Source organism: Watersipora subatra, chromosome 8 (genome assembly GCF_963576615.1).
Source record: "Watersipora subatra chromosome 8, tzWatSuba1.1, whole genome shotgun sequence".
NCBI lineage: Eukaryota > Metazoa > Bryozoa > Gymnolaemata > Cheilostomatida > Watersiporidae > Watersipora > Watersipora subatra.
In genome coordinates, this window is record NC_088715.1 from 28,018,226 (window position 1) to 28,033,538 (window position 15,313).

Sequence of the window (15,313 nt, forward strand, 5' to 3'; positions counted from 1 at the left end):
AGCTAAGATTCCTCCAACAATGCTGAAACTAAGGAGACGTTCGAGTGACTGTGATGAGGTCATAGGGGAGTCAATGGTGAACGCTTGCTTGAGCCTGACACGTGCCAAAAGTTGCGAGAGCATCATCAGCCTGTCATCATCTTGTCCACAAGAAAATGATGCGGATTGCTTAGAGAGAAACTTTGGTGACATCAGAAAAGCCAACGCTGATGGTAAGATGCAACACGCAAGCTTATACAAACACATATTCAAGGCTTACAAAACCATAAAAACGAAAAGCTACTTTATTAATTCACAATTTCAAAAGGTGTTTAGTTTTTTCAAGTATTTATACCAGCAAGCATTAAATGCTATTTTAATTACTTTATTTTTAATTACTTTATACTTAAATTAATTATTTTAATTAAAAGCTATTTTACTACTAGCAGAAAAACACTGTTACCTTCATAAAAATAGCATTTAAAAGCTACCATGACAATTTCTGTGATTAGATGAACACAGCAGTTTGCTGGAATAGCTTGATAACTGAGAGATTTAAAAGCACAACTGTGACCTTCAAGTGATCTCACACTAAACATAATTTATCTTGCTGTTGAGCAGTGCTTTCATTAGCTTTAATTAAAGATAATTTTATAAAAAACTATTATATTTGATCAGAAAGTGTTGGTATTGTTTTATCGTTTGTGATCATTGTTAATGTTTTAAGGTGATTTGAAGCCCGGGATATTTCAAGAATAAAATTCGCAAAATTTAACCATTATAGTTAAAATTCTCAGAAGAAAATATGTGCAAAATAATGTCACTAGCTGCTATCGTTACTATTAGTAATATCGGCTATTGCGTTCAAGTCGCTGCGTTACGCGTCTCTTTTCTGTCAGTCTCTTTGTAACTATAGACTTCATATTCACACTTTTGCTTAATCTGAGCGTTTTAACAGCAATCAAGTGATTTCAATTTTAATCTGTAAACATTGCAGGAATATCACCTCAAACATCAAAAACAATCACAAAAAATAAAATACTTATTTACTAAATTTAAAAGTTACTAAAATTTTGTGCAAGTATATCTTTAGAAAAAGAAGATTGGTAGATAAACATATACAATGAGTCAATCAGGATATGAGTAGCATATCTCTGCTAATACTAAGTTATTATAGAAATATACTAAGTTAGATATTACTAACTATAACTAATATATGTAAACAAAATAGAAAAAAGAATATGAATTATGAAATATAGGTGTGCAAATATTGGAATTACTAGTAAAAACTGTTTCAGGATATGCAAGCAGTATCAGTGTTTTCAGTTGGCATTCCACTAAAATAGTAGTAGAATTGCTAATACTTTTGCTGTTTTACGTCGTGCAGAATGACACCGCTGGCAGTGAATGCTGTTCTATGAGATATTAAAGCCTGGTTCCCATATCGATTGCGAGACCCCAGTGGTTGTCTTGCGCAGCAAAACACTTGCGATGCTAAGCCCGGCGGCTTCTGTTCACCAAAGATGCATCGCTAATAATCGTATAAAATATGTTCCCACACCATGCTGTTTCGATAATGCTGACCTTCACCTGTACATTGAATTTCGGGAAGGTTTGCTTGCGGCTCTTCGCGAAATTTGAATAGCACTAAACTCTTGTATTGGCCGCTGGCAAGTACTAGCGGTACTCGGCGCGTAGGTTCACATTTCACCGCTGATAGCCTGCGGTGCTGTTGCCCGTGCTTGCGGCATATTGGGGAACCAGGCTTTAGACACCTCTAAGTTTTTAGCTGCCGTAGTAGTATACTGCTATTCACTATTCACTGCTATACTGAGAGTGTAAAAAGTTCACCTGATATCCAGCAATCGAATTCAACATAATGGTGAAAGATTAACAGTTTTTTTACTGCTGAATAGAATAGCACTGCAGCCTCTGACTGCTGGCTTCAAAAAGAACCAGAGAGTCCAAAATCTGATGAATCTGTAACATTAATATTTTTAAAAATAATATTTTTTAACACTAACATTTTTTAACAAATATTAAGTTTAATTTTTTTAAATTCTGTTTTGATAAATTTGGTCAGTATGAAGTGAAATCTTTTATAAGAATGCAATCTTAAAATGGGACAGCTTTTGTAATTTTGTTTTGAAAGACAGTAGACTAAAAATCAAAATGGCTGAAATATATCATGTAAACCCATGATATCATGATTGACCCATTTGTAGGTTTATATGACCCATATAAACCTACACATGCATAAAGAGCTCATAGAGTCTGCAATGAGTTAAAAGTAAGAATGATATATCTGTACAGATTGCTACTTTTATGAAAATTAAAATGATACTTCTATGAAATTTAAAATGATAATTCTATGAAATTTAAAATGATACTTTTATAAAATTTAAAATGAGACTCTTTGGATACAAACAATTTTAATCTCAAGTTGAGTACTTGAGCTTTTTACCAAATGCTAGTTTGATGTTGATGACTCAATAGTAGTAATTTAACATGTCCTATTGGAATTGCTTCAAAATGTTTACTTTATTCTAAAGCAGAAAATATGAAGGATATAAATGATCTACTTACTCAGTATAAAAGTCTATATGTGTACTAGATAAATGCATGGCGTTGCACAAGTAATAAAAAACGTAATATAGTTTCCAATGTTTCTTTACTAAATAAATTTGACTAACTTAAGCTAGTCGAAATCATAACTATATTATGGGTCGTGTTTGTTCAACTTGCATTAGAATTAGGAAAGATTGTGCGTCACAGAAATCGAACGCGCAAATTTGGTCGATGCACGCATATACAACCGTTTAACACTGCCATTAAGCCATGCAGCCAGCTTGCCAATAATAGTAATAATACTAATAAAGCAATAATAACAGCTTATAATAACTATATGCTGTAGAAAATTGTTAAGCGTCATGAATGATTTCTTACACAATCATGATCTTCAATCATGCTGGCTACTATTATTAGCTAATTATTTCATAGCACTATGAATAGGCTACTTGGTCTAGCAGATGCCTGTCTGCAGAACCGTTGTATTAGGGCTCAATGCCAGTGCAAAATAGTTTTCTTTCGTGACTAAATCTTTACCGCTACAACTGGACACACAACTAACAAACCAACCAACACTTTGATTTATATATATATAAAATATACCATATATCATATACAGTATACAAGATTTGACATACTTTACATTAAATGGTTGGTAGCATGTAATATATAACAAATTAGATCAATAATATAGAAACTATTCGTTTTATGTTTTAGTCAATTTACCAATATAAAAAACAGTTATTTTATGAAATGTTCTAAATATTTTACATGTACTTTGATATACGTCGAACATTAGAAAACGGAAAAATTTTCTATTGTTTTCATAGATTGGTGTTATTCTTTGACGGAGTGAGCTCCATGATAGTGCATTAATATATTCTCTAGTCTAACCTGCTGTCTCACTGACTATAACTTGACCTTACAAAATTATATACATCTAACTGGCTTTTGTAGGCATCGAAAATGTCAGAAATGTATGCGCTGCGAAGGCTTTTAAGAGTATGGCTCGATGTATAGACCAGGGATACAAGTACATAGCTGTGGTGGGTAATTTTATTTTCCTATTTTAACCTCTTTGTCACCTTTCTAAACAATTTTGTTTGCATCAATTTTTTGACCAGCGTAAATAGATAATGTCTACATACAACTTCCTGATTGCGATGCTCGACTTGTTAAACTGTCGATTTGACCAATGGGATAATGGAAAACCTCTGTGATATAATGTGTATTGACCCTATTTGCGGTTTTCTTAGCCTCAAGTTTTATTTTAAATCGTAAACTTGTCCTTGACATAGTGAAAGTCTACTGTAAAATATTTCAACAAGAAAGAAATTTGATGGTTAAATGAATATTATTATAATATATAAAATAATTTTTACTATAATAAGAGCCGTCTATTAGTCTGTCCAAAGCCATGTTTAGAGATTAGGAAAAAATATCACTGTACACGGGATTTGAACCCACAACTTTTGCCTCGGTGGACCGACCATCTACCAGCTGCACCAATTGACCACTTTAGCATATGATTGAATAATTGTGTACATGGTTATTACACTTGACGACTCCTCATGGCAGCAACATGTATAAAGCTCAGTGTTTGTCATTAGTCTGTTGACCTGTCTGTGATGTGCCCAGTTTAGCGATAAAGTTTTAGCAATAAAAAATGCGCTTCGCACTGTATTTGAACTTGACACCTCCAGAGCTGGTGGCGGACCAGCTTCCTATTAAGCTTTACAGGATACTTGCAACACAGTAGATTAATAGTGCTCATACGCATTACATTGGTTAAAATATGTGTGACCTGGGAGAGCTGGATTCACGACTCTTGTTGTAGTAAGTTTAGCAATATACTAACTTAATTTACTAAAACTAACTGATTGGTTACTGATTGGCAGGCTTAAAAATTAAAACATAAAACATAGCCAATGGCAACTACATCACCTGACAATGTTTGTAAGCTGTTTTTATAATATTCATGCCATGTCGAGCATTCGGCTAATTATAATATAAAGTTACAACATATATATATAAATAATTATAAAATATACAATAATGTAATATATAATAATTGTATAATAATATAATTATTATAATAATCGCAAGCAGTAATTATATATAATTATTATATAATTATATATAATTGTACAATAATATAATTATATATACAATAATTATAAAATTTATATATATAAATATACAAAATAGTACAAAGAGAAAGCTTGATAATCTAACGTGTCATATGAACTTTTGTTGCATTTTGTTGTTTTTAAGCTGAGGAGGATCTTCCTAGATTATTTCACACTGGTTTATACATAATCCTTTCTAATCCTAAAGCACTAATCCTTTCTTTTTAATCTTATTCCAAAGATTAAAATATTCTTAGCAATGTCACATGACTAAAGACAGAAAGATGAGAAATTGTAAATTTCTTGATTTTCAAAAAATCGACCTTCTGCTTGCTTCCAATACCTTGTAAATGTTTGACTTTTTAACCTTTAATAGCATTTTAGACCATGCCTAGCATAGAAGTTTACTGCTTGAAGGCAATGATATACAGCCCCCCAAGGATAGCCGACGGCTGTTATATGGGCGGGGTTTAATGATGGAGCTCTGTTAGGATTATGCTAGCCTGAGTTTCGGAGCTAACACAACTCTCGCGGAGCGATCGCATTGCCTTGTTAGGTTTTGAGAAACACGACTCGCTGTTATCGTTTCATTAGCTCATTCAGTCAGTAGACCCGCGGTTCACAATAGCAAACCTTGAATTTCTACAATATAGGGGTGATACCTAACCAAAATAATACATCCATACAAAATAAGACATTTCAAATTACGTACTTTTAGTAATTTTAAAATTTGTAAAGGTTGTAGTATATGCTTAAAGTTGAATATGATTTACCCGAACAACGGCTTTTTTTCCTAGTTTTTGATTATTATTTTGCCACCCCTAATATAAAATGATAAAGTCTTTCATCGTTTTCACATTGTTTTACCTGGCCAATAAGATGGGACAGCAGGCAAAGCTGTGCAGTGTAGTTTTCATACTCAAAATCTAAATACAAAACCGAATTTGAGCTATTTTACGATAGCGACTATTAATATCACGAATGCTTGCGAATGACAACTGACTGATCATAACGGTGACAATATTGGGATACTATATTTATTTGGCAACAAATTGAATTCACCAGATAAGTAAAATAACCACTATAGTTCATAATATTTGTAAATTTACAAGGGGCTTTATTCAGCATATTTGTTTGTTCGGGTGCCGTGTTCGGGTTCATCCCAATAGAGCTCCATCATTAAACCCCGCCCATATGAGAGCCGTCGGCTATCCTTGGGGGCTGTATATCATTGTTGAAGGTAAATTATTACGTAGATAAAAATCTCAGCTATTTTTGTCCCTCGTGAGTCTAGTCTGTTATGGCAATTAAAATCAAGGAACAAAAACTCCGCTTCGCATTGGAGTTGAACTTTAAGTCTAAACTAACAGTTCTGCAAAAAACGATCTAACCTTTGCGCTGCACTCTCCTTGCCATGCTATAGTGTAATTGTGCACATATTTAGGCATTGCTTGCAAAAATACAACTGGTTACTACTAGCAAGCTTGAAGAACATGATTGTGTGAGAGATCATGATGAGAGATGATTGCACGCAACCCAATTATTATAAGTACATTTACATGCGCAAGCTGGCTTCAACGGCTCCAGATGATGTTAACTATATTAATTTATTGGCATCTAAGCTCAGTGCTTGTTACTATATATATACTGATGTATGACAGGACACGGAGTTTCCAGGCTATCCCCTGCAGCCAGACAGACTTGGTGACAGCGAGCCCGACAAGGAATATGCTTATGTGGCGGCAAACGTCAACCAGACAAAGCCAATCCAGATAGCCTTCAGTTTTTTTGACACATACGGGCACAGTCCTCCCGGGTCCCATACTTGGCTGTTTCATATGCGGTTTTGTCTACCGTAAGTACATTTTGTTGTCTAACGCAGCTGAATGGCACACAACACTGGTTCAAACAAATTACTTTGATCACAGCGCTAGTTTGCGATCTAACAAAATTACTAACAATGAGTATTTTGAAAGAAATAACAACCTAAAATTTTGTCATTATTGCAAATAAAAACTGAACCTTACTAAATAAAAAACTGCAGACATTTTGTCAGTTATGTTCTCTTGTCAGCTGCAAATAGGAAAGTTTGTAGGATGTAACACATTGATAAGTCATACTTACTTGCGATTATGCTAAGAAGTAAGTTTTATATACTAAAACAGGGTTTGCTGCAATCATACAAATTCCTCAAACGTTGAAAAATTCTTTCTGTCCTGCAGTCGATCGCTTTGACAATGATTTATGGTTTAGGCTTTATCACTGACTTTTATACCGCTTTGAAATCTGCCTTCTCTTGCCATCTGTTTGGTTCTATTTCCCTCAATAATTTCGTTTTAATACGTTCAATAAAGATCAACAACCGTTTTCTTCAACAATATAAGTACAGTAATACCTTGACATACGAGTTTAATGCGTTTTGGGACTGAGCTTGAACGTCAATGTTCTCGTATCTCAATGCAACATTTTCTATATAAAATAACATAATACAAATTTATCTGTTCCGATACTATTACAAAATCACTTAAAACAGGATATTGCCATGGAAAATCGTGTTTTTAATTGTTGTAATTCAGTACCTAAACTCACAAGGTAACAAATACATATTTAGTGGTTATGATCCACAATGAAATGTTACATTACTATAAACACTACGATAGGGAGTATTACCTTCTAGACAGACATATTGGCTAAGGGCAGTGTGAGAGAGGCTTGATAGCAAAGCATTCGGTACACTAGACTTCTGTGACACTACACAACTGCATAAACTTTGAATCTAACTTAAATAAATTTAGTTTACTAAACAGAAGCTTGAATTTAAGTTTTCATCTTTTACTAAACTTACATGTTGTCTTCTTAATTTTTTATTATCTGTTATTGACTTGGTGCTTTTTGCCTGCTTTCTCTATATCTTTTAGCCAACCTTTCAAAAACTTTTTACAATTTCATTGATTGAGAAAAACCGAGCAATGCTTTTTTCGAAAGCTGCTTCTCACATACTTGGCCATTTAGTGGCAACCGAGAACCAGCTCAGTCTTATGTTCATATATCAAATTTGTTTCGCATCTCAAGAAAGAAACTTACTCAAAAGTCAGCTCATATCTCGAGTTTCTCGCGTGTTGGAGTTGTCATGTCATAACTCATATGTTGAGTTATGACTGTACTTGACAAGTTTAGTTTTTGCATTGTTAATTGTATCTTTGTCAGTTGCGTGAATTTACTTGAAACGTTTTAGTAATAAAAAATCAATGAACAGTCTTGGAGTTGTCTTTTCTTCAGATTTTATTTTGCTCCTGTAAAAGTTTTTTTCTGAATCTCACTCAGTATTGGAATTTGTACTTAGTTTGTGAGAAGGAAAAGTCACCTGTTGAATTATATTTGTACAGGCATAGAAGCACCTATCGGCCACAGGAACCGGTCGACTGGGAGACGATAGAGTTCCTTGCAGACCACGGAATGTGTTATGACAGCAACTTTTTTTCTGGCGTTGGCTTTGGACTCTTTTACTCGCTTCTAAGAGCATCTGACAGCCCTTTACAAAGGAAAGACATAACTTGGATTAGCTATCACGGGTGAGCGTAATATGCTTTTGCAACCAAAAATTCTACCTTTTGATGGGTAATTTTTAAAAGGGATATCACAACAGGTCTGTGCAAACTTTAAAAATTCAGCAGTCTTGTATTTTTGAATCCATGCAAAAAGTTAATTTAAATTTGCTTTTCTTGGCTAATGTTTAAATTGGCTAGGGCCATGCCCAGCCAATTTTGTCGCAAGTCAATCTGTAAGCTAAACCCCTTGATAATGCTGTAAAAATTTGCTACAATTTAGATCTACAGCTGTCTTTGCGACTTACATCTGATCTTTAGGTATTTTATGAAGATTTTATTGATGCTACTATTTTTTCTGCCATTTCCTTTAGACGTAGATGTTGATTGTCTTTTTTGTAATAAGAATATATTAATTATATAGTAACATAAAATACAGAAACATATATTAGAAACGGTTTTCTTCTGATTAAATTAGCCCTCAAATAGTCAACAGCAGAGATGGTTGTTAACTACTTAAGGGCTCAACAACCTGAGTCAAAATTGGTTCCTTTAGACATCCTTGTATCTTGGACATAAAAATATAAAGTCAAAAATAAAACTTTAATAACCATAAAACATAATACTCAGATGGTAAAATAACGTTATATACAGAGTTGAAAATAAGATGGTGGTGTTACACTCTTTTTTCTTCTTTCTATATTTGTGGCTGACAAGAGTTGAGCCAACAGCAACAAGTCTCTCATGCTCTGATAGACAAAGCCGAGTGCAAGCGTTAGTTTTTAGTAATACATGTAATCTTATAAAAGGATATAAAGTTGTTTTTATAAATTTATTGTTAAGATTTCATCAACAAATTAATTTTGCCAAACTGTTGAATTCTCAAAAAAACCTTTTTAAAAATTTTTTTTTGAAAATTTGATTAATTTAAATTTGTCGAACTGCTATTAATGTATTATTTTGTTTTGAAGGCTGAAGGATTTTGCATATCTTCTGAAGTTGTCAGAGCTTTACCAATGCCTGCCAACCAGCAGAACTTGCTTTGCACAGAAACTCGCATGCAACTTTCCTAAAGCGGTAGACTTGAAGTATCTGCAGGCAATCAGTGGTAATCTGCAGAAAGGAAACTTGTATACTCTTTCAGCTAGACTAGGGGTAAGTTTTATTACATGAAAGTAGATATTTGTAATTAAGTCTAGTTGTACTAACATATGCTTTTTACTGACTTCCTGTTAAACTAGCAAACGTATTTACTAAATCACTGCCCGACTTCTTTTAACAATCACTGAAATCAAATCATTTGGTGTAAAGATCAAACTCCAAATGTAGCATAAAATTTAAGAAGTATTACTTTTATTTTATTGGTTTGAGCTGATGACACAATATCTTATTTAACTTCCAAATGTTATAAAATAATTTCTTTTGGATCCTTTGGAAAAAATTACAAAAAATATTATTTTTATGCTTTGAAAAACACAAAAATCTTTTTAATCAAAAATACATTTCCTGGTAAAAAAAATTAATTTAGTAAAAGCCACAATTAAATATTAGTTTTTGAAATGTGATATTAAATAGATGACAAAAAATACTGATTTAAATTATTTATGGACACTTTTTGATAGTTTAAAGAACTTCTTTTAAAGAGGTCTGATACCAAAATAAAACAAATGACAGGCTGATGGTAAAAATAAAACTGGTGATGCTGCGTTCGTATACTAGCCTACTGTTTGCTATTATCTTTATATGGTAATAGTTTGTTGCATGTCCAGTTTATAATGATTGGTTAAAATACGCATGCTTAAACTACTCGAGTCTAACTACTAAAACATCCTGAAATACTAAAAGGTTATGCGCCCAGATTTTTTCAAAATTATCTCCAATATAAGCCGATACATCATAGGAGGTCATGATGTGTAATGAACGTTCAAATATTTGATTTACTGTATGCATTGGCCAGATGCACTCATAGGTGAAAAAAATGCCCTCATTTGAAAGTTAGAATAGTAATTGTTGAATATGTTGATTAAAAATAAATTTTCAAAAAATGATGCTGTTTTCGTAATGAAGTTAATTGTTGTTAGCATGTTAAAAGCAAAAACCTTTTTATTACTTGAGAATTCAGCTAGTAATCATATAATTTCTACGCAGGAGGTGATAATGAAATAAAAATATCTATTATAAGAAAGTAATCATAAGAAAATTAAAAAAAAGATTCTCGTTACATAAATTACCTACTCAGAATTTAAATATTTTTACACTTTCAACTGACTGCATTTTGAATAAATTAAAAATCTTTATGAAAATACTTCAAAATTTTCAATTTTTAAATTATTTCTTTTCGAATACAAGCTCTTTTGAAAAGTTTTATAAACATTTTAAATATTATATCAATTAAAACAGTTAAGCTATTAAATATTAGCTGTGTATGTAAAATTAGAAGTAGTAAATAATAGGCAAGTGTAGTATTCCTATAAATTGCAGGTATGCCATGACAACCAGAGATACCAAGCCGGAACCGATGCACGCCTCATAGGAATGACCTATTTTAAAGCACTTCCTGTAAGTTTGTGTTGGTAAAATTGCTTTAGTTTCACACAGGTAAACTAAGATGTTTTGTAGGTAAACTGAAATTTAACTTTTCCAGAAGCAGACTGCTAGGTGCATTTTTGCTCATGAACAGAAATCTGAAAGAGAGCTTCTTATTGTTAGTATAGTTCATAGAGGTTTTTTTAATGCGTAATACAGCATGTTAAATCGAGAAAAGAGTATGCGGTATACGATAAGAACGTTGAAGTGCTAAGGAATGTAAAGCTCAGTGGTTAAGTTTGTGGTTTTGAAACTTGCGGTTGCAATCACCGTGAGGACAAAATAATCCTGCATGTTGCGAGCTTTTAGTTCGAAGATTTTAGTAACTATAGCCTGACAGGCAGACATATAAGCAAACGACAATGGACGATGACAAACGACAATGGACGATGACAAACGACAATGGACGATGACAAACGACAATGGACGATGACAAACGACAATGGACGATGACAAACGACAATGGACGATGACAAACGACAATGGACGATGACAAACGACAATGGACGATGACAAACGACAATGGACGATGACAAACGACAATGGACGATGACAAACGACAATGGACGATGACAAACTTTGAGATTTATATATATAGACATTTACGCAGTGTGCCCTCGGATTGCGATGACCCAGTTATATGATTTTTTTGCCCCACGGAGTAAAAAAATGGCGATATTTTGCCCCCTCTATACGAAACATTTTTCGGCATACGGTATCGTCAAAAATTATTTCAAAATTCAAATTTGCCAGTCCGTATGCTGATTATGTTGGAACAAAAAATATGCTGATATGCTAGTCGCCAAAACCCTTCTAACAACGAATGAAAGAGAACCGATGCGTGATCTCATTCAGTTCGGCATTATTCGTTATCAGTTATGTTAAAAACGAAACCGGCAACAGACCAGTGATAAAATTTTAGCAATAAGTTGACGTTCAGTAAAATAGTTGAAAATACACACTAAAACTTTGCTTCAAGTATGTGTTTAGTAAGCCAAGTTGATTTTAGTCAAATTCCATGTTATGCTATACGTCTGCCTCGTAGGAAAGAACTCTCTATCTACCGTATGTACTGCACATAGTAAACAGCAACATTACATTTAACAGATCATAACCAATAAGTAAATTACAGTACAGTAATTGACGATATGGAATACAGTCATACTTCAACTTACGAGTGCTCCAACGTACGAGAAACTTGAGATACGATCCAGCTTTTAAGCAAGTTTTAGCACTAACATACGAGCCATATTTGAGATACGAGCACGTGAGTCAGTTGCCAAGTATGCCGGAGGTGTTTTATGAGAACAGCATCACTCTGTATTTTTCAACTGCTCAGGTTATACTTTTGTACCGTGTTGTTATGTACGCGATTTTCAGTGCAGAATTATGTGAATTAAAAGTACTCTGCGTTGACCGGAAGTTTGCCAGTAAAATGAAAGATAATGCAAAGAAAAAGTGAATAATAACAGTTGACATTAAACGGAAAATTATTGAAAATTATGCAAAATGTATTTGCGTGACTGAGCTAGCTCAGCAATACGACAGAAATGCATCCACAATTATCAAACCGAAGGATTATATTCAGGGCATTTAGTTCGCAAAAGGACTGGCCATAGTTTCTAAACGGCGCAGCGATCTTCACGACCGCTGATGGAGAGACTGCTCAGGCATTGGATAAACAATTGGCCGGTGACAACGTAACTGAAACGATGTTATATGAAAAGGCCGGTGCTATCTAGCAAAACTATAAAAATAGACATTCGGACAAGTTGGCTAATGGTCGCGCATTAACCTTTTGTGACGACACCTGCGTTCGTCCTAATCGCAACATGTCGAAAAGGCGACAAAGGCAAACGTCTTTAGATAGGATCATCTCAAAACGGCCGGCTAGTCGTGAAAGCGAAACAAAGGAAAAATTAGCTAACCAGCGAGAAACTTCAAACCACGAACGCCGAAGAAATTTTAATTACGTTAAGTTGAAAATGAAAGTTTGCTTTTAGGTTTGCTTCTACGTTTGTCTTTTAAGACATTGATAAAATCCAAATTTATCAAAGACAACTGTTGTAATGAAGGATAACTTATATCTCCCTCTCTGGCAAATGCTAGCATTAGCTGCTATTGTATGTGTTTAATTTTACATTTTAATTAATCACATTTCCTCGCATTATTTTTTAATTGTTGCTTTTTGAAAGCATTCGGTAAATTAGGACAATAACCAACATGTTCTTTCGGTTGCAATATCTTGTTTTGAGTGTTTGATTTGAATTTTTAGAGTATGAAAACCAATCAATATATATTTAATGGTTTTATATATAAATAAATTGCACCAACATGCGAGTAAATTAACATACGAGCTCAGTCTCGGAACGCATTAAGCTCGTATGTCGAAGTATGACTGCACAGTTACTGTAGGAAGCTGTAGTTACTAAGGTTAACATATTATTTTGTTATCAATCTTTTTGTATTTACAGTACGTATATAAAAAATTTGAAATTTTTTATGAAAATGTTGTTTTTATTTGTAGTGCTGGTTTCCAGGCAAACCGAGAGACACTTTTTATGGCCATATCTATGGTCTAGGAAACATCTCGTCACCACATAGTCCTCTCAAATATTGCTTCAAGGCTGTAAGGGAGGTAGCACCGGGCTACCCTCCACTCCCTCTAGAATATCCTGCCGTTTACTCGGCAGCGTTCCTTGATGTTAAGCGCTATTTTGTTACACGAAAGCAAAATGAACGGTCGAATGAAGAAACATTGTCTGAGGCAGAGCTCGAATATTGGCAGCAAGAATATGGAGAAGAGCGACCATCAGCTATCATCTATCAAGATGAATGTTAAAATGTGTGTGACCTACCTAATTGACAAGAGAATAGTAATAATAAGAATAAGGATAATAATAAGAATAATAATAAATCAAGATACCAAGACTTAAAAAAAATTCAACTGGGTTATATATTTAATGCTATTCAGGTTAGTTACTGTAAACGATCGACTAGTTCTTTACCTGGTTGTATAAAGTTACTGTGTTAACAACATCTACTAGTTAGTAGTTCTTTATCCGGTAGTATAAAGTTACTATGTTAACAACACCTACTAGTTAGTAGTTCTTTACCCGGTTGTATAAGGTTACTATGTTAACAACACCTACTAGTTAGTAGTTCTTTACCTGGTTGTATAAAGTTACTGTGTTAACAACACCTACTAGTTAGTAGTTCTTTATCCGGTAGTATAAAGTTACTATGTTAACAACACCTACTAGTTAGTAGTTCTTTACCTGGTTGTATAAAGTTACTATGTTAACAACACCTACTAGTTAGTAGTTCTTTACCTGGTTGTATAAAGTTACTGTGTTAACAACACCTACTAGTTAGTAGTTCTTTATCCGGTAGTATAAAGTTACTATGTTAACAACACCTATTAGTTAGTAGTTCTTTACCTGGTTGTATAAAGTTACTATGTTAACAACACCTACTAGTTAGTAGTTCTTTACCTGGTTGTATAAAGTTACTATGTTAACAACACCTACTAGTTAGTAGTTCTTTACCTGGTTGTATAAAGTTACTATGCTAACAGCACCTACTAGTTAGTAGTTCTTTACCTGGTTGTATAAAGTTACTATGTTAACAACACATACTAGTTAGTAGCTCTTTATCTGGTAGTATAAAGTTACTATGTTAACAACACCTACTAGTTAGTAGTTCTTTACCCGGTTGTATAAAGTTACTATGTTAACAACACCTACTAGTTAGTAGTTCTTTACCCGGTTGTATAAAGTTACTATGTTATCAACACCTACTAGTTAGTAGTTCTTTACCCGGTTGTATAAAGTTACTATGTTAACAACACCTACTAGTTCGTAGTTCTTTACCTGATTGTAGTAAACTATTCATGATATGAGCCAATATTAACCCTCACACTGTACGATATACAATGGGAGGATTTGTATGTTGTACACTGCGTATTTTGTACACACATATTATATACATACTCATATATGCAATATACGCATGTATAATATACACTAGACCCAGGAGCTTATTCAAACAGGCGCCAAGCTGGAAACCAGCATCTCTTTAGTTATCAGACGTACTTTCACAGATATTGTGTGTAAGTCACCCACAATCCCGTAATAAATGTTCACAAATATTGCAGAAGTTTTTTTCACACAGTTTGCTAACAGACAACCAGTTCTATAGAATAACTTTAGTTGGAAACAAATAGCTAGTGCTCATAAAACTATTAAACACTGCTAAACATGACCGCCATTGACCTTGGCACGTTTTAAGTAACCCTATCAGTGTTTACCAGCCAATGGAAACTCCACTAAGCTAGTTAATAAGGTTAGGCTTCCAATGACAGTAAGAATTCCATGAATTTCCATGAAATTCCATAAATTTGAGTCTATATTGTTGTCAAGCTCAGCTGTTATAATAATAGCTATAGCCGGATTTCCAACAGACATACGGACTTTGAGAAATATATAAATATATAAAGAAAAGATA

General features: G+C 33.7%; 1 protein-coding gene across 1 annotated transcript; it reads left to right on the top strand.

Moving 5' to 3' along the window:
- The first annotated feature begins 7 nt into the window (after window positions 1-7).
- On the top strand, window positions 8-14,853 carry LOC137401425 (CCR4-NOT transcription complex subunit 7-like). The gene is made up of 7 exons (XM_068087762.1): window positions 8-212; window positions 3,505-3,593; window positions 6,338-6,531; window positions 8,063-8,248; window positions 9,193-9,376; window positions 10,703-10,780; window positions 13,335-14,853. The coding sequence occupies exons 1-7, from the start codon at window positions 20-22 to the stop codon at window positions 13,647-13,649; spliced, it is 1,239 nt and encodes a 412-aa protein (XP_067943863.1). The 5' UTR covers window positions 8-19; the 3' UTR covers window positions 13,650-14,853.
- The last annotated feature ends 460 nt before the right edge of the window (window positions 14,854-15,313 follow it).